The 21,062-nt window shown below is 35.6% G+C and overlaps 1 protein-coding gene across 7 annotated transcripts in view; it reads right to left on the bottom strand.

Moving 5' to 3' along the window:
• The window catches only part of ERC2 (ELKS/RAB6-interacting/CAST family member 2), a 531,221-nt gene that overhangs the window by 433,752 nt on the left and 76,407 nt on the right, over positions 1-21,062 (bottom strand). For 4 of the 7 annotated variants that reach the window (XM_074836238.1, XM_074836236.1, XM_074836240.1 and 1 more), the window contains exons 3-4: positions 14,563-14,586; positions 13,513-13,929 (exon numbers count right to left, since the gene is read on the bottom strand). In XM_074836238.1, the coding sequence (XP_074692339.1) occupies positions 13,513-13,929; positions 14,563-14,586 (441 nt within the window). The remainder of the gene's footprint in view (positions 1-13,512; positions 13,930-14,562; positions 14,587-21,062) is intronic. The other 3 variants (XM_074836239.1, XM_074836241.1, XM_074836243.1) reach the window with 1 other exon arrangement.

The raw sequence follows: 21,062 nt of genomic DNA, 5'->3' as shown, positions 1-21,062 counted from the left end.
ATAACAGGCTACCCTTGCTACAGTGTAGTATCTCACTTGAAGGCCACAGCAACTCATAGGTCATTCTTAAGTGACAAGTGTAATTTGAATGTCTGTGACCTCCAGTGCTGAATTAATTTTATATGCCTGGAAGTCTGTATCTTCATAAACATCACAGTGTATATCCATGAAAATGCACGTCTGCAGAAGCCTACCTATTGCAGAGGAAATGTGTATGTAAATGGAGAAGTGGTGTTTGAGAATGGTGCTGGGTATTTTTTATAAATGCTGCATATTTCCTTAAGTACACTACTAACTTTTCTCAGCTCTCATTACAGATCTTCATGTGTGGGGATTGGTTTGTGATAAAAGGGAGAGGAGCGATTAGATCTCTGATCAATATTGTTCCCTATGCTATGCAATTTTATACAATGTTCATCGGGACTATGCATACAAGCATATGCACAGTTGTACTGAGGTTTTAATGAGATAAGGCCTGTCATGTTCCCATCGTAATTCAAAATGCCAACATTGGAACTATTCAGGAGATCCTTTTTACATCTTTCTTTTTAAACAAACTATACGATTAGATTCTGATCAATAGTTTACACAAGCATCTTGAAAGAAAGGTATGCTTGCAGAACCAGAAACTAGCATAAAAAGTGAACCATAAAGTACTCTCTAGTTATCAAGTTATATGACAGATTATAAACCAATTGCTAACTTTAAAATGAAAGAAGTTTGAAAAAGCAAGCAAATCAGACAAAAATATGCTCTACTCTTGGACTATCGTGTGGCTTTTTTTTTCTTTAGTCTCCACTCCTTGACAAAAGGATATATGAAAATAGAATATGCTAAGTTTCTCCATGTCTCCAGTTTTCAAGGCACAGTTCCTCTAGGAAAACACAAAAAGTTTCATGCAACCTTTCTTTTAATGTGAGTAATGCTGCAAAAGAATAGCATAATCATACAGCAGAATAGCTGTATAGTAAATTCTAAAAGAAATTTTAATATGTTCTGCTAACATAAGATGCCATTGGTTATTTGTTCATTTAACACAATAAAAATGACTAAAACCTCTTCTACATTAGCCAGATCTGCAGACTTACAAAACTGAATCATGCTTTGGAAGCATGGCAGAAACAATGCAGCTCTTCTTTTTTGTTGGCACAAACATACTTCTTTTTGAAGTATGGCACTTCAGCTCCCCTGTAAGTGTGATATGTTGTCAATGACTGATGAAGAAGCATCAAGTACCACACTTTAAAGACAGCCCCAACCAGACCATTTGAACCATAATTTGACTTATTCTGCATATAACTAGCACAGAAAAAGCATTACTTCGTTACCAAACAATTGCTGCTTGTCAGAAGCAATCCTGCAGAACAGACTAATTTTTATGGGTTATATACATTTACAATTAACCATTTTCACTTGAAGAAGAGAAATCTGAACTCAATTAAGCTTTAGTCTTAAAATATGATCTGAATGTTATCAATAGGCACAAAAAGTTATGTGGCAAATAAGGACACAAGTTAGTAACACCTTTTTTTCCCCAATACTGTCAGATATCTAGTAAACAATACACTATTTCTTGTTCAGCATCTGAAGACCACTGCTTTAGTTAATAAACCTTGTAAAAATTCAGCTGATAATAAAAAGGAGAAATTTAATTAACCATTTGCAGGAACTTGCTGAAAGGATATCATGAACTAAGAAATTACTCAAGTTCTCCTTCTAAAGATCCCATGCTAAAAGAATACTTTTTTCCATTTATTTTCTGTTTTGAGTCAAGTATTGAACCAAAGAAAAGAAAAACGCATCATTTATCTTATATGCATTGTTATAAATCCAAAACTTAATATCCACATATTTTGGTAAATAAATTTATATTCAGGAAAATAAAAGATGTTAAGAGTCAAAGCCAATTAAAGCAGTGTGACTAAAGAAATATATATATAGCTGTTAATTATCTATTAACAGATTAAAATAATGCATTCTGCAAATGCAGATTTTAAGGAGAACAGTGTGTGAAGCACATTCCCATTAGTAAGATGTCTCTTTACTAACCCTGATTGGAACACTTTCACAAGAAATGCTTGTTTGAAATGAATTAGGAATCGGATTATCAGCACAGCAGAGCAATGGCAGTATAAGTTAATGGAGGCATACAGTAGCCAGAACTCAGTGATACGCTGCTAAGAACAACCTGTTTGCAATTACCAAGTTTAGCAGGAAGTTGACTCAGCATTTTTCTCTATGTCAATTATTAGATTATTTTTCTTCTGAATTGTATCAGTGGAACTTGGACTATGTACAAAATCTTCCAGTATCATAAGTGTCTAGGAGAGAATACAAACTGTGTATTTAAAAATAATAAATTCAAGTAAATTGTGTAAAAAGCAGAGCAATAAAGAACATACTAGATATGCCCCTTACACATCCTGAGTCTACAGAGTAGGAAACCCTACAGTTTTGTCATTCATTACAGTCTCTAACAGAGTATTGCACTCCTCTTTCAGTAATTAGGAAAACATGTCTGATTCACACTTCCCTGGATCACATATTGTTTCTATTTATCACTTCACTTCCTTCAACAAGAACTATGAAGTGTTATTAAAAGACCAGCAGGAACATTGCTTAACTCTTTTGTATGAAAGTGGAAGGAACAGGCAAGGGCCCAAACCCTACAGATATGTGCAACAGTAAGTAGTCCCCTCAGTTCATATAACTGCCTATATTAACACTTAATCTTGGAAATGAGTCACAAGAACACACAGAACCAGTAACTATTCTAAATATATTCATTATACATAAATGGTTCTAAAAAGTCTGGGTGGTTTTGTTTTGTAAAGCTTTATGTTTCAGGGAGAAGAAAATAATCTGAAGAGCAACAGAAATACTTTTACATATGACTATGATGACATATGTGTTGGTAAATGGAGATAAACCAAGCAAGTAAAGAACTGAGCTCCATCTACAGAAAAGCTATGGTGAACTACTACCTTCCAACCAGTGTAGCCAAGCAGTTACCAAGCAGTAACCAAGTCTGGATTCATTTATTCTTTCAAATCTAATCCTATTCACTTTGAATCACTTAATCTCATTGACCCCATCTGACTCACAAAAAAACACGGACAGAATTTGGTCCTCAGTACTTTCAAACATATCCATAATTTTGGTGGATATGTCTTTCAGAGCACATTGGGGTTATTCATCAAGATTTTAACCAAATCTTTATAGTGAAATAGGATATATTTATACTACTTATCAAATTTTGTATTTGCAAATTAATATATAGAGAACTCTATAATCATGTTGACTATCAGGCTCAAGATGTCAAAAGAAAAAAAAAGACCTATAATCAAGATTATCTCACAGACCAATGAATACATCTATAAAATTAGGATATGATCAGCTAATTAGTGACCAGCTAAATTCCAGTTCCACTACATCAAAGGCTACATGTTCTTTCTGAAGAAAGGGTTCAGACTGTTTCAACAAGAAATTTACATCTGTTCATTAAATCAGAAATCGTGTTTCATTAAATAGTTTCATCTAACATTACACTTTTCCTTCACCAAACTGAGTTTCATGGGAACCTTTGGGAAGAGCTTACATTATTAGCCATATTCTACTACCTGTAATACACTTTTATTACCAAGACAGGCCATGCATATACTCATGTTGCTACACAGAGTTTAAGATTTGTACAAGTAAAAAGTTTAGTAAATGAAAAGCTTAATTCCTTTTTAGGTGACCGGGCCAGGGGGAAGGTGTTGGTTTTTTTCAAATATGACAAAACACATTTTCTTCTTTTGGTGCTTTATTTCCATGCAAAGGAAAAAATGTGTACATACACACACACGCACATGTGTATATAGTCTCTGGCAGGAGGCTAGCCTGTTGCAGTTTTCTGGAAGTCAAGCTCATATGACTACAATACCTGGCTTTTTAGTCCAGGTAAACGGCTGCATGATTCGTAAGACAAAGGAGTCCCAACTTAGCTAAAATGTGGGGTGCACTGGAAATAGCAGTTTTGGTTTAGAATTTAGAAGTCTAGTCCTGAAAATTACAAAATGGGGTTCACTAATCTTACTCTGCTCTTGGAGCTATGTATGTATAAAGGATTTAGAACAGTGAGTGTTCTTCAACCTATTATTTTACAAAACTTTCATGTCCTTCTGGAGTTCTAAGTTTTCTTGTGAGATGATGCAGGAGGCGGTAAGTAAAAGAGATGCCAGCTTACAGCAACTTTAACAACAACTGAAATTATTCAGATTGTCAGTCTCTTCTTCCAGTATTCTTCTGGAAATACTCATATAGTGGGAGAGCAGTGTTATCATAAAAAAGATAAAACAGCAGCTTTCATTTAAAATGGATGATAAAATAATTTTTCAGACCAATTTTCCTACTGGGGTGTTATAAGTCAATAGATCTGGAATAAAAAAGGTGGTTCAGGTCTGAGGTCCACATCCTAAGTACATTTCAAAGTCCTTAAGCCTGCCGATAAACGTACCCAACATGACTGTTACTCTGATGCTTGCTTAGTAGTATGGTTTTAAATTCTCTGTAATGTTTGTAAGTAAAGACAGCATCTGCCATAAGAAACCATGTCATTAACTAATGATATCTTATATCCTGATTTAAACATTGTCCAACAGCTATCGCCCCAAAGGAAGCTGAAAAAAAATCCCAGTAGATTCAGTCAGTTGTACCTCAATTTGAAATGCAGGTAGGAGTCAGCAAAAGCAGAACACATTATTTGCATGCGCGCAGTGTGAGCAGAAGATTAGAGGAAAGTGGTTTAATTACGTTCATTGGTTTGAGAAGTGTGAACAATAATTCAGCACATGAGTAAGAACCCACTTGACTGAAGCCTTAATTCTTTGACCTCATCCTGAAAAAATTTTTTTTTTTTAAATATATAAAGAATAGTCTAGAGCCTGAATTAATACTATATAATCAGGTCTACACTTCTTTTACTAGAAAACAGGCCAGCATGATCTTACAAGACTATGAAAGACAGTAAATAATAGAAGGAAAATAGAAAGCTATGGCATTTCAGAGTATTAGATCTTTCCCTCAAGAGATAGCTTGTCATGCAACAGAAAGTTATTAAATGTTAAGGATGTACACTCTCGCCCACACCTGGAATTGAATTGATCACCCTGAATTTTCGAAGTACACAGAGGCAAAACTGGTAACCTGATAAACTCTCCAGGTTTGGCTGGCTTGAAAAAGGGTGCCTGTGAGGAGCAGTGCTTATACTAGAAATCTCACATCTAATGGCAACTCTTCCACCACAAGCACTCAGCTATTCTTAAATTAACAACTGGAAACCCTCTTACCCAGGGTCTATTCTTCACACAGGTATAAGCACTACCTTTTTGCTAAGCCTTTTCATTTCCAGCTGTCTCCTCCTCAAATTGATTTGACCATAGTTGCTTGCAGCATTTTCTAGTAGCTCATGTTTTAAACAAAACCTGTTTAATATATTAGCGTGTTAAAATACATTCTTCTATTTTAAATTCAAATATTTGAATGAAGACACTCCTTTTTCAACTACTGCAGTTCCATTTGCATAGTGGACTGAAATGCGTAACAGTGGTCAGATCCTTCCCCCTGCTTCATTACTGGTTTTCTGAGAAGACCTGGCCAGTTTGCTGACTTACCTTTTACGTCATTTTCCTCATCTATAGAAGAGGAGTATTACACTAAGAAAGACACTGAGAGGTAATTTGTTAAAAAAACCAAAACTGTGAGGCATGCAAACGTAATCGGCAACACAGATCAGATCAATATTTTTGTTATATTTAGAGTGCTGAAATTCTGGAAGACACATTCATGCTCTTCTGTGAAGGATTTCCTTGATTTTGAGTTGACTGATCCCAGTGAGATGCAAGAGGTAATAATTATCTATGATGAGCTATATATAAAATAAAACTACATCTTAAATAATTTGGTGCTTTGTTTTGATATCTGTATTTGTTTTTTAAATCTTCAGTGATGTTTCTTCTCCCCCCCTTTTTATTTATTTTCCTTATATTTTATATGAGCAACATAGCACTATCATTTAACCTTTTTTTTTTAGGCTCGAAGAAGGTAGAAATATTACTTCTCCCTGAATGAATCAAGCAATTAGGAAACACAGCTTCTGTCAGATAGCACTGTCTAGGTGTTTACATTGTGCAGAGCGACTAAGGAGATGCATCACTCAGTCTAGTTCTATTTCAGTAGGAGCAGCAAATTTCCACATTCTCTCTGACAAGTTTTTTCTTTTTCTAATGACTGTTCTAAGTCTTAGCCATGGATTATCTAATGGGAACAGAATTCCTAAATGAAAATAATCCTAAAATAAATGTTGAAGATAGCACATAATATGACCAAATGACTTTCAAATGCACTTCTAAGCATAATAAACTGTGCTACGCATAAATTCTGTGGGATTTATGATCTGTATCTTGTATCTTCTTAGCCCAATTAAGGTTCCTCAACAACTCTGGGCAATCTATTCCATAGCTTGAACTACTCTCTGGGTACATCTTCTTGCACTTGGAAGAGAGTCTAAAGCAAAAAAGTATACATAGGAATTCAACAGTAACCAACTCTTCTTTTCCCTGCAAATTCAGCTCTGACTCTTTCTGTGAAAATGCATCAGCATGTCAGAGCCATGAGTCATATACGTAAGCTACTGTCATTCATATAAACAAAGACAAGAAGATGAAGCTAGAGAAAATTAATTACGTTATGGAATAGAGTAATGAAGTTATTGCCATAGATATAAGCAGCAACATGTTTACAGAATAGAGACTTTAAAAAAATAATAAAAGATGAAAGGAAACAAAACATATCATAGAAACCAAAAATTGATCATTTTTCTCTGTTTCGTTATTGGCTAGTCCCTGAAATGTTTACATACAGCCTGAAAGTTGCAAATGTGTGAACTGATCAAACAGCCCTGCAAAGACAGTATTTCCACATCCGGGGACAACACTAGTTCTGGAGCAATTCAAGACAGTCTGCAGATTACCTTCTAAAGGATGCACTTCCCAGGAGTGCTGGCAGGACCAACGCTTATCACCTCCACATATTGAAAGGTATAGAAAAGCCAGCTTATTCATGAATCTCTGGTTTTTCTCACTCTTCCTGAAATAATTTCTTTAGTTGCTACTCTGAGACATGTCAGTTTGAAACTGACAGTTTTCTCATATTCTAGATTCTAAACTACTGATGATGTTGTCATGGAGAGCAATCCCATCTTTAAAGAAACTGATTTCTAAATTAAAAAAAAGCTTTCTAATCCTCCACGTGGACTTTTGAAAACTATTGCAACCAAGCACCCTGGTAAGAATATGATGGGGCATAACAAAATCTGAATGGGCTATGCTAGCAGTAATAACTATTCTCTAGAGCATAATCAGGTTCTGTCTACTTTTTCATGTCTGGAGTGACTGCCAACATTGCAAAGTCCTTCTGTATACTTAAGGGGTGACCTTAAAAACACATATTACTATTGATATTTTGATAGAAAGTAATTGTCTTTACAGCAACTGATAAGATTAATATTCTGAGCTGAGCCAGGACAAATAAAAGAAGGAGGCACTAATGAACCTAATAAAGAGGTTCAGTCTAGAATGGTTGTTAATCTACATAACTAACTTCGGGGAAGAAACGTTTGGTGTCGATAAAGCATTTCCTTAGTAAATTACTACTGGCTCCAGTGTAAGACATTTACAGTAAACACCAAAAGTCTGCAAGGCATCTGTTCTATTCACAGTGGAAGAAGGAACTTTGCTCCATTAATAACTTTAAAAACATGCAATAACTAATTCATGATGGCAGTTCAAATCCTATCAGCAGCCTTCATTATTTGACCAAGCTGAGTTCAAAGATAGAGCAAGTTTAAAAAAAAAAAAAAAACCTTGAAAGTTTAGAAGTACACTTTAGATTATAATAAAGAAGCTGTGTTCTTCTTCTTTTTACTAAATATAAAAAAGCTGTAGCTTTAAACCATGTGCAACAACATTATTTTAAGAATACATGCGAGATAAGAGTTAAAACATATAAAATGCTATATGATCTCAGATTCTGTTTTAGTGAAATTGTATGTTATAGAGAGGGCATGTGTAATATACGTGTATGTATATATAATAAAATACTTGCTGGAATTTTAACATTTGACTTTACTAGAGATTTAGTGGGACTTTGCCTAAGGCAAGTTTTTAATAGCAATAATAAAAAAATACTTAATGGTACTTAGGGTAAATAATGTGTGGTCACTATGTTTAAAAAAAGTAATACCAAACATCTGTGCCAGATTTCCACATGATAAAATCCCCATATTCCCTACAGTCCTCCCAAAGTTATAGAGAAACAAATGTTTATTTAAAATTCTAGAAGAGACATGTGATAACCAATTTAAGAACTTTAAGGCAGGCATCTTGTGTTTTCTGACAGGAATGTATATTCAGTGATCTTCATGATACTTAATTCTGAACATGAGGAATGCCATGGTATGACATTATGGCTTCAGGACAGATTTTCAACCATTAACATACTAACCGGGAAACTACCTGGCCCAAGAATGTCCTTTTTCTTACATGTGTGTATTTGCAAAGACCACTTTGTTCCATACAGGTTACGTTATTTCTCTATCAAATCAAATGCTATATCAGTTTGTCTTAGAAAATATCAATAAAATATTTTTCTTAATGTTTTTCAAAGGTAGATTAATTTGAGTGTAGTTACAGACACAGGACTCAGTCTAACTCAGTGATGGAAAACTGAGTGCAAACTGGGCAGAAGTTCCCAGAAACCATGGAAAAGAGCTCAACATTCTCTCCTCAGTCGGCTGCGTCTCCAAAACCGAAGCAGAAACACATGCTCACACATTTTGCTATTCAATCACCATTTTATTTGTTCTTTCTTGCTTTGTGAACCAGCAACTAAGGAAACTTTTGTCATAACTATTGAAAGCTGGGAATCTAGCTGTCCTTGTGAAAGCTTATTGCCTATATTCTGAATTCCTTAATACATGGAAAGAAATCTAATCCCATTTTTTGCATAGCTTATTTCCCAATATTTTAATGAACCTTACCAACACTGACATTCTTTGCTATTCCTGTAAAAGAGCAAGATTCCAACTTCAGCTGAGGTGTCCTTCTCCTCCTGTATAATAAACCTCAAATTTGTCATTCCTAAAACCTTCAAACACAAAACTTGAGTAAACCTATCATCACAAGTTTGCCTCTGTGAAACAAAGTTTAAAGATGCAGTAGACTGCGCACTGCAGAAAGGTATAATCTTTGAGGGCCAGGTAGTTAACATGCCAAAGTCAGTCCAAATCTGCTAAGAATATTAAAACAAAGAAAAAAATGGGTTGTTTTATTTTCCAGAGTTATTCCCATGCCTCTGATACACCAGCTATTTGTATGTCTCTTCCCTGTACCTTCTCTAAGAAATATAATCTAAGGCCTTGAGAAATTCCAGATCTTTGAAAGCAGCTATATTATGAAATTCTGCTATGAGTATTCACAGGAAAAAAAGAAACAATCAGTGGCTTAAGAAAGAGAAATTTTTACATGATTCTTGAATATTCGGCAAATTATTTTGAATCAAAACAGTAGGATATTGGTTTCTGGTAATGTGCATGCTACGTGAAATGAGCAGAAAATGAATATGAGAAACATTTCATAATTGACAAAGTGGTAGAGACTGAAGGACAACAAGAAAAGTTATTTCCCTCTACCTAGTAAAAAATTGAAAAAATTACTAGGTAGACAAAAGCAGCTCTGGAATAACAAAGAACATATCCCTTACTATTCAGTTCCTAGTATGATCAGTGCTCAGGGGGGTGCAGGTCAAGGAGATAGAATTGACAGCCATTGGAGACACAAGTGTAGAAGAGGGTGTCCTTAATTACCAATGTTTCACGACCAGTTGCTTCAGTTTCTCTCACAGCATGTTAGTTTAATTCTCTGGTTTAGTCAAAATTCCACCCACCAGTGATTATTAACAACAAAATCAATTTCTTCTGCTTCTCATCCATTAGCTTTCTATTCCACCATGTTGAGAGATCTAAAAGACTGTGAATGAACAAGAGAGAAGACAGATTCCAGCTTTGGCACTATTGTAAAGAACTAAGAAATGAACAGCATAAGGGAGAAAGATATGGTTGCATTAGGAGAAAACATGTTCCAAAGCCCAGCAAAATACATATAAGACTTGGCCTTTCTCCCGCTAGAATTTAAAAGGTAACAGGATGGTACACAATTAGATTTCAAGAACTGAAAAACTTCAGATTGAAAGTATTTTTAAACTAAATACCAGCAGCATAGCTTCTGAGAAGTCAATCTATATATGCTTTTTAATGTAGTGCTGAGGCTATAGAAAATGAGTAATCTTCAGGTTTTTTTCCACATTCAACCTCATTTCCACCATGTTCAGTTTTTTTTCCATAGACAGCACTCTCCACTGGACACTACAGCAGAAACTATCATTGTAACGGTAAACCAACACACTCGAAAATTCTGTTCATTGAATAACTTAATTTGCTGCTACAAAAAAAGTTTACCTTCCTTATTTCTAGTGCAGTGGCAGAAAGTCAAATAGCAAAACTAATTAAAAAACAGAAACAAGTCTTCAGGATTTGATCAAACAGTATGTTACATGTGACAATACACCAGTTTCTCAGAAATACACTCAACACATGAGCTCTATACTCCAACCTGTAAAAATACAGAAAGCAGAATATTTTAGATGAAGTTCTAAAATGACAAATATTTTGTTAAAGCTATAGAAAGATTAAAACAATATGAGTGACTACTAAATAATTCATGAATGGAATTAATGTAAAATGTATCCAAGTTTCAGTTCACTTCTAAAGCATTCTCAGGGGGAAAAAAAAAAAAAAAATCCAGTAACTCCGCAAGGTCATTTACACAGTTAGGATGAAAACTTACAAACACTAGTTGAAAAAATAAAAATATCAATCCATTGAGAAGACTACTGCAGAAGATTCAACACAGTAATTCCTGTTTTATCATGTTGGAAAAATGTATTGTGCAGGATGAAGACTACATGCAGTGACAGCAATTCAAATGAGCACTGCATAACAAGGACTTACCAAGCTACACATGAAGATCAAAAGTTGATCCATTTGGACTTTAACAAATAGATAAAACTACAGAGAACATCTGATGTTCCCTCAAAGCATGCAGACAACTTCCCATAACAAGACAGCAAAAGACAAAATTTGAACCTCAGAACATTTTCCAAGAGCCCACTTGAACAATCAAATCCAGATTCCTGTAAAAATAAGCAGGCATCTACTAAACATTTAGTTTCTAAAAAGTTCATACACCCTACAAATCATACTTCCAAGCTCCCTACAGCAAACTTCAAATATGCAGAAAAAAATAAAATAATCAAAACCAATAAATACCATGTGCAACAGGAAGAGAGCTGGAGAGACAGACTTCACCCAAAGCCTTGAATTCTTATAATAGCAAGGAAATTGTTAGCAAAAATCTCCATATCACTAGATAGTTCCTGCCAATCTCATAGGGACAGATTCCAGACAGCAAACCTAGTAAATTTTTGAACCTTGACCAGTTACCAAGGCATATCAGAATGTCTTAAGCAGAACCTCCAGTAAACCCCATTCAGCACTTGCAGTACTCCGGAGGAAAGACAACTTCTATATCCTCATATAAATTGAAGGAAAAACAATTTTTTTTCATGGCCCCTGAGAGTAACTGGGGGGAACTCTGAAACATAAAACTAATTCAGTATAAATACAGGAGAAACATGCACAGTCTGTAAGTAGCAATACGATCTCCTTTCACCATTCCTTGGACTAATCAATAAATTGGATACCCAAGGACTTTACTTGGAAGCTTACATTTTATCTATTTTTCAAGCTTTATTTAGTTCTATTTCTTTCACTGGTCTTGACTACTGTGCTAATCAGAAACTTTCTTCAAATTTCCACCGTAAATTTATTCATGTCCAATACATACCCAAATTAGGATTCACAAACTTAAGTGATACTGGTGCCACAGGTGACACAAACAATCGCATAACAAAACAAATAATAAACGGCAAATCATCCATCCTTGAAACAGACTGTATGTACTACTCTGAGAATAGCAAATCTAAATCCAGAAACTTGTCTGCTAGTTTATAGAACTTCTTCCACAATCCTTCCTCATCACAAACTCAGTATCATTAATTCTTTATGCAACTACTTTCAGGATCCATTGACTTTCAGACTTCATTAACTGGTGGCATCACTTTTTAATTAAAATTCTGCCTGTGAAAATATTCAGGATCTACACCTTCACAAGAAAACTCTACTGAAATGTATCATTATGCCTTGCAAATCTCCCAGTTTCCAAGCTTCAGATGGGCCCCAGATACCACTGAGTCCTCAACAGATAGTCTAGGTTAGAGAAGACAAAAAAAAAAAAAAAAGCTAAAAATTTGCCCACAGCAAAGAAAGTATTTTAACAACATGCTGTAGATGTAAATAGCTGTTCCTTAATCTCTAGCATTCATACACTTAGTGATATACAGGAACCAATAATATTTTCATGCTCTTGTACTACTTTTTGTCATGCTTTGATCTGTCAGTCAAATTGGTGTTTTTACTAGACTGGACATTCAATCAGACTACACTGTTGCCGAGTTTACCCTGATTTCCCTTACTGTGGGTAGCTCATACACAATGTCCCTGCAGTTTTCACCCTTCTTAGCAGGAAGCAACAGGGTCTTTCGGGGGAAGACTCACACTGTCTTGTTTGGCTGACACTAGTTACATAATGATGCTGACGGGGCTGCTGGGATGTAGAGGGGCAGATGCGCTTGACATCAGGCAGATTCTCTTTCACTTGTACTAATTGAATCATTCCAAATCCAGTCCCAAAAACACAGTCACAAGTGATGTGGGCAGCTGGTGCGGGTGGGCTTGGGATCCAGTTAAGGATCTCTCAAAGTACAGTGCAGCTATCACCCCAGTGTTTTAATGTGGCAACATTATATTTCCCTAAAAAGTTGGGGTACCACACATGAAAATACATTACAAACGCACAGAGGCAGAAGCCTTTGTTTATGTGGAAGGCGAAACATTTTAAAACATTCATTTCAAACACAAGGGATATAAAAATCAAACAGAAAAGCAGCATGCACTCATGACTATTTCATTTATAGTGGCAGAAGGTGTTACTTTGCTCTTCAGTAGTTCTAGTCTTCATTTGCCAAACACTAATTTGTCAAAATACAAAGAATACAGAAACCACACAAAGCAACATGTCAGAGACAGTGAGTCCCAAATTACTTTTCTTCCATGAATTCTTATGCTTGCTTTCAAATGTCATCTAGTTCTGTTGTGTATTTATTACAGACGTAAAACAAATGCACGTTATCTTTTTTATCAAAAAATGAGAGCAGAAAAAGATACTCTAAAGTATATTTCTATAACTGCAGCAAGTAATTTGACAATATCTTTTAAACAAATAAATTTTTCATTACCTCTCTAAGATGCATGTTCTCCTTCTCCTTCTGATCTAAAATCACTTCTAAATGATTAACCTGAGATTCAGCCTCTGCCATCCTTCGAGTTCTCTCATTGTCATCTTCCATTCCTTTAGATGGCAAACCTTTACTTTGCAACATTTCCAGAAGCTTTTTTATTGATTCATCTCTGGCATTTAGTGTTTGCTTTTGTGTTTCAATCCTAAGCTCCATTTCTTCTAGTGTTTTCCTCAACAGGAAGAGCTCTTTAGCCTGTCTATCATGTTCTGCTTGAAGTCTTCGAAAATTCTCCTCTGTGAGCTCAATGGTAAAATGTTCAGCCCCTCTGTTTCCACTTTCTTGCTGGAGAAGATGGTTAAGGTCTCTCTGGGTTCTTAGCTCATCTTGAAGTGCCTGGATTGTCATTTGCAGGTGCTGCAATAAAAAAAAAAAAAAAAAAGAAACAAAATCAATTTAGGATCTGAATGTAGGATTAGTCTTTGATTAAACTTTTGTTGTACACTGTTACAATAATTCATTAGAATCAATGAAAGTATATCAAATGACCTTATAAAATAGCAAATGCATGTGACAATATTTGTAATGATATCTTTCAAGTGCTTCTAGAAAAGAAAAAAAGACAGCAACAAACACACACACAAAATAATGTCAGCTAAAGATAAAATAAATAGCAAAGACAGGTAAACCAACAAACCCAAACACTAGGCAGTAACACATCCATTAGTACAGTCAATATGTACCTACAAAGCTGAAAGACTCAGTATTCCATGTTTTCTAAATTACTTCATAGACTGAAAGTAATTCTGCCCTTCATGGTGCTCAACAGTACTGTTGTTTATAAAGTCAATCAAAGCACTCACTATAATTGAAGGGGGCTTTGGGGACGGGCTGAGTTGGGGCTGGTTGGTTTTGTTTTTTTCTTTCAACAACTAATGCTATGAACATGTTTAGTAAACAGGATTACTGTATCTCTAACAAGCAAACAAAAAACCACAATAAACAATACTGAATTTTGAAAAATAAATTGACTGCAAATAGTGGACAAACCTTTGTTCTCCTGGCATCCAAAAACTGAACAGCATGGTAAATGAAAAAAATGAAGCAAAATCAACATAAATAAAGGTCAGATGCAAGCAAAGGAGATTCAACAGAAAGAACTGAATTCAACAAAAAGTACCTTCAACAGAAAAAAAAAAAATTTATCAAGTTATACAAAAACGCACCAACAACTCCACAGTACTCAAATATATAAACCTACAGACAGACTTTATTCAATAGATGCGACAAAGAAAAACATATTAGAAATAATCAATCCCACAGTGTATAACAACACTCCTATTTTATCTTACTGTTTATTTACTGTGTTTTAAAAAAACCTTAAAATGTAACTTGTCCTAAAATATTTGTACTGCATCTGAGTACAGGAGTCTTTCTTTGTTCAAGAGGTAAATCTTACATTCCTTACTCAACACAAATCAAAATCAAAAAGGATTTTGTCCATGATAAGGTTGGAACACAGATAATTATCCTAAATTACTGTGGTTTATTATATTCATTTCAGATTATATTGTTATCTGATGATTTGTCTTTCTTCTTATTTTTTCCCTCTATTCACTGCCTACACAGCATACCAAATTTATAGAAATATGAATTCCTGGATAGTCACATGGTCTGTACCAGAAGACATTTAATTGCAGGAATTTGAGGACTTAAATGCATGGCCCTAGAATTTTTTTGCATTAAAGGATATTCTGCAACTTCACATTCTAAAAACAAAAAACAAACAAAAACCCAAACAAACAACAAAACATCATTTCATTTGATACTGCCTTCATGTTTAGTACAACTACATCTGAAGTTTCCGTTTTTAACAGTAATTTAAACTACATGAAAAATGCAAATGCCTTAAGAAAATAACCTTTTGAAATCATGTCTTTTATCAGTTATTTCAAATGGAAAAGAGTACTGTCAATGGTAGAATTCTGCACAATTAGACACTTTAAATCTGTTCTATTGTTAAATAGCACAGTTTTAATAACTGTTCAAATCTTAATTCTCTTAATATTTGCATCTTATTAGGCACACACTCAATTAAGAGCATACAAATGTAGGCTAGTCATTTACAGGCTGCTTTTATTTAATGGCAGTTATCTTTTCTTAATCTCATCATCTTTTTAACTATTTATATAAACTTAAAAGCTCCCAATAAACTTAAAACTCCTCTAGATGTACCAATTTTCCCACTTTAAATCTACTAATATGCTGTTTACGATACCAAGACTGACAGTTTTAGCACACAAATTCAGTGCATAAATCCAAATCAAATTTTCAAATAGTACAGAAATTATATTCAATGATTATCACGAATGAGTGAATTAACAAAGACAGGGAAAGGCAATGACAAGGAGGGAGGGATGCTGCAAAGTAAACAGAATCAAATCAATTTATTTTTAAATGTTTTTTCACTACGTTAAGACATAGAGACCTAATTTTTGTAGGTTACCTTACCCAGCCAATACAGTAGTTTTGCAATGACTCCAAACTAAATTACACCTTTCAGTAGAGAATACAGACTTACTGTATTCTCTAATCCTTTGTAGCTTTGTAACACTGAAAGTTGGACAAGAATAGATGCTTGAAATTACTGAATTAAAAATAATTAATGTTTTACTAAATAGATTGCAAGTTTCCTTTATACAAGAAAATACTATTTTTCTTCACTAGCATTAGAGCATAAATATGGATGAAACCCTGGTTTAAGAGTATTGAAAAGAAAAAAAGAAAACCAGAAGCCACCTTCACATTACATTACATTCTTCAATGTATGACTATTGAGATGGAAAAGGCAAGGGAGCAGGTAAAAGTAACATTTCACTTTTAAAAAAAATAAATTCTCAGAAAAAAGTATGCGAGACACCTCAAAAAACACATTGGAATATCTCCATTCTCATCTTTGAAAACATTTTAGCTAAGGTGGTGATTTGCAAGCTACTTTAAAATTACACTCAGTAGTTTGTTTCAGTGGCTTGACTGGTAAGGGTTTTTTTTTAAAAGTATTAAGAACTCATAATACAAGTTGCTATCTTGAAGCTCAAGGAACTGGCTTTTTTTCTGTTCAGGTTTTGTTGTTACTGACTGGGAGTGGGGGGGGTGTTTGCACTGAAATCCTAGCTTCTGACAGAAAGCAATTATGCATGAGACTCACAGCTTCCATTTACAAAAGTACATTTTTATTCAAAGGCTTCAAAAGAAACCATGAGAGTGCTGCAAATGTAACAAAAATTAAAAATACCACAATAAAATAAAATTTATATAAAATTTTTCATTCAATCTTATAAATTTAGGGAAACTGTTTCATTTTTTATGACTTGGGACTTAGAATCACACAACTGACCTATCTGATGCATCTTTACTTGTTGTTCTGGTAGATGAAAAGGTGGACATGACCTAATAATACGCACTCGCAGCCCAGAAAGCCAACTGTGTCCTGGGCTGCATCAAGGGAAGTGTGACCAGCAGGTTGAGGGAGAGGATTCTCCCCCTCTGCTCCGCTCTCGTGACAACCCCGCCCCCCCCCCCCCCCCCCCCCCCGCAGTGCTGTGTCCAGCTCTGGGGCACTCAGTATAAGAAGGATACGGACCTGCTCGAGCAGGTCCAGAGGAGGCCACGAAAATGCTCAGGGAGCTGGAGCACCTCCCCTGTGAGGACAGGCTGAGAGAGTTGGGGGTGTTCAGCCTGGAGAAGAGAAGGCTCTGGGGAGACAGAGCAGCCTCCCAGTACTTAAAGGGGGTACAGGAAAGGTGGAAGGGACTCTTTATCAGGGGGTGTAGGGATAGGGAGAGGGGGAAACTGTTTTAAACTGAAAGAGGGTAGATTTAGATTAGATATAAGGAAGAAATTCTTTACTGGGAGGGTGGTGAGACACTGGCACAGGTTGCCCAGAGAAGCTGTGGCTGCCCCCTCCCTGGAAGGGTTCAAGGCCAGGTCGGACGGGGCTTTGGGCAACCTGGGCTAGTGGAAGGTGTCCCCGCCTGTGGCAGGGGGTGGGGACTACATGATCTTTAAGGTCCCTTACAACCCAAACCGTTCTATGATTCCTGTTATGGAAGCGTTGGCTAGAGCTTATTGAAAATTTTCAGATGAGTAATTATGGAAAAATAGATTTGTAACCATTTAAACTATTCATAAATTTGTATCAGGCTTGACAAACAGCGCCACTCAAAAGAATTCAATAAAGTTTTTTGTCTGTTTTTCAAATCAGTAGTCTAAAACTTTTTCATCCTATCCTTAATTTTAAATTGTCTTTTTTTAAAACAAAGTTAGAATTTTATGGGAAATGTTTCCTTTTGATCAAATAAAATTTCATTCAACATTATGCAAAGAAATTTCCATTTTAATTAATTTTCACGTTGGTGTCCACATCAGCTATCAGCCAGAGCTTCAGTCCCAGGGCATTTATGTGAAGCATGAAGCTCATATCTATACATTCTTCAGAAGAATGACTGGCTGAAATAACACACATATAAAGATTTACTTTACATAAGCACAGTAGACTAAATCCTCTGCATTCCAAAATTATTTCACTACTAAGCAACAGCAATATTCAGCAACTACCGGTAGTCTAAAAATACTCAAAAGAATAGTCTTCTCCAACCTGAATAATAATTTACAATGTGTCCTCCTAATTTTAAATTGGACAATATATATTGCTTGATGCTGAAAAATATTTACAAAAAATGTTTTCCCAAAGTCAAGTGGTGTCTGTACACAAAGGGTCTATATGCCTATACGATTTTAACTAAGCAAAGGGAAAGTAATTTCTAAAATATTTAACATGTTGTAAAACAAAAATAAAAGCAAACTTAACATACACATTGTTAACACGCAACCCTTCTGAACGCAAGCTGTAAAATCCAGAACTGTTGCATCGACACACAAATAACTAGAAATCAGAACTCAAACAGCAATTCTTGTTAAGATAAACCAGACAAGTTGTTCTTCTGTCCCACAGCAACCCATATATGTGGTTCTTTAGGTTGTACCCATAACTATGTTTGTCACTAAGCACAACAGTAGTTGTGGCTGCTTCTCAGTAATTATGTTTAAACAGCCTCAACTGTGGCAGACTACTGCTACTTTGACATAAGAGAATCCATTTTTGGACACCTTCAAGACTTAGAACTCTCTTTGAACATGATGGACTAGATTTAGACTTGTGCTGGCACAGATTTTTGTATCTGCAGCTAGCTAAGAAAAGGAAAGAACAAATGTTGTGAGGGTGGAAAGAAATTGTATAATTAATTGCAGTGGGGGAGGAATGTAGGAGTGCTATGAATATCTGTCACACTGCTGTCATTACATAAACATAGAACTTTATGGGATTTTAAAAAAAACATGCAAGTTCTATCACATTTTTTGTAATTTATATTAAAAACAGACCAGTTGACCAGAAACATTTCCATGCCAATTTATTGGTAACAGATAAATAGTTCTCTCAGAATTTTTTCATTCCTTCTCTATAGCCCAACTCCAAGAGACAATCCATGGAACTGCACAGGAGGTTCCATTAATCTTTCTCTGAATTAAGCATATTTCAGGTTTTCAAAATTTGCCCCTATAAATTAAAACAAATCTATGAAAGGAAGATGAATTAATGGCCCTTACCACATTCCAATTCACGTTCTACACAATGAAGTTCCTCTAATCTGTGCCAACTGGCTATACCCAAAGCAACTGCCTGCAGAGAAATGTCCTACCACAGTATGCTTTGGGCCAGAGCACATAAGCACTTTCAGAGCATCACAAAGCCTCAGATATATGGTGAACAGTAGAGGAAAAGGAAATCACAAGAAGAATCATGAATTAAGATTGTTAGTCCACCTACAGAAGTACACAGCTTCTTGTACTTTGCACCATCACCCTGGCACCAAAAGCAAAGAACATGTTGAAGAATCCAGTCTACTGTCATGTAAAAAATTGCCTGCTACTAACATGGAAGAAAGTGACAAACTTTTTGTAGGGTCAGGAAAGAGAGAAGTTATAGCTGGGGCTATCCTGACTGGGAAAGCCAACCTGAAGTATCTGGTGGCAGAAAGTGGACTTACACTCTCATCAAGTGATGGATTTTGAAATATACGTCCATCCGTATACAATCTGCTAGTAGTTTTCTGTAATGTAGTGATAATCTAACAAGCTAATTCCTCAGACAGGAAGCACTCAAACTTGGACAGCAGAGCTGCTGAAGGATTCTGAGTATGTTCTTTGACAGTTTCTGCTCTAAATAATTCAGTACAGCACTATGACTGAAGGGGGTAATGGTAGCAAGATCATCCAGGAGATCTGAAACAACTATTTCCATAGCCATCCAAGATTATTTGTTATTTTGGTGCTTTATCCAAAAAGAGCTATAGCTTCTTTATTGGACTTGAGTGTTTTTTCACTACCTAATGCCTCAATCCTCCTGATCACCCCGCTACTCTCTTTTATTGACTTCTACTTCCTATCTCTCATAGCTCCATTTTTAGCTCCTGATTCTCCTGTTTCTTTTCCACTCTAAACACAAGGACAAAATGCATTAGCTTTGTCTTCTGGGACCCTCTTACCTGGCTTTACAACAACTGAGAAGTAATGACTACTGCAGTAACAGTCTCTGTCCTCTCAATGTCAGAACTTCCATATAATGTGATGGTCAATCTGACAACAGTGAAAACCAACTGACAGCAAAACCCTACAAGTTTAGAAGGAATAATCAGTGTCCAGGAAAGAGAGCCGGTCCAGGCAACAGTCAGCCACACACTGCAGGGTGGGATGTGAGGTTAGGCTGAACAGCCTTAGCTTACACCAGGCCTCCAGCAGTACTGGAATACATAGGAGCACATCAGGATAGATTCATCACAAAGACTTCCAGAAGAGCTGGAAATCAAACCAAGCTGAAGATTTCAATATATTATTTTTTTCCTTTTATTAATGCAAATAAAAATGACAAGAGATTCTGTCAGTCATTTATGATCTCTTACAGCCTTTGGAAAGGTCTAACACAGTATTTTTCTGAATTTGTTCTTCAAACTACAAATGATTGTTTTAAGCAGCCTCTGCAGCTAACTTCTTGATGGTATGGGGTATTGTAAGCAGACTTGCATGATCACATTAACTCTATGGTGCATGCAATAAAAGTAATAAAATGTACTAAAACGCCCTGTGTCTTGGACATAAATACAGAATTTACAGAGCTGGATCAGTTGATATTGTCTAGCCTCCTGACGGTGGCAAATATGATGACACAGAAGACTGTGGGGAAAAAAAAAAACACCTTACTGTGTAACTGCATACCGTAGAAAGCTACAACTATAACTGAATACATCTGAACAAGTAAAACAGCAAATTATACTATTGACTATACTCTAATTTTCTAAAATCAAACTTCATTATTTATTCTATAATCTGCCACAGCTCCATTTTCACTCTTCACTGTATGAAGCTCTATCACCGAAAGCTAAAAAACTACTTAAAGCTTTCTTATGAACTACATCTAAACCAATCTGTATGTT

Source organism: Strix aluco, chromosome 11 (genome assembly GCF_031877795.1).
Source record: "Strix aluco isolate bStrAlu1 chromosome 11, bStrAlu1.hap1, whole genome shotgun sequence".
NCBI classification, from domain to species: domain Eukaryota; kingdom Metazoa; phylum Chordata; class Aves; order Strigiformes; family Strigidae; genus Strix; species Strix aluco.
Note: the sequence above shows the minus strand (reverse complement) of the source record. Positions and strands in the feature narration are given on the sequence as shown.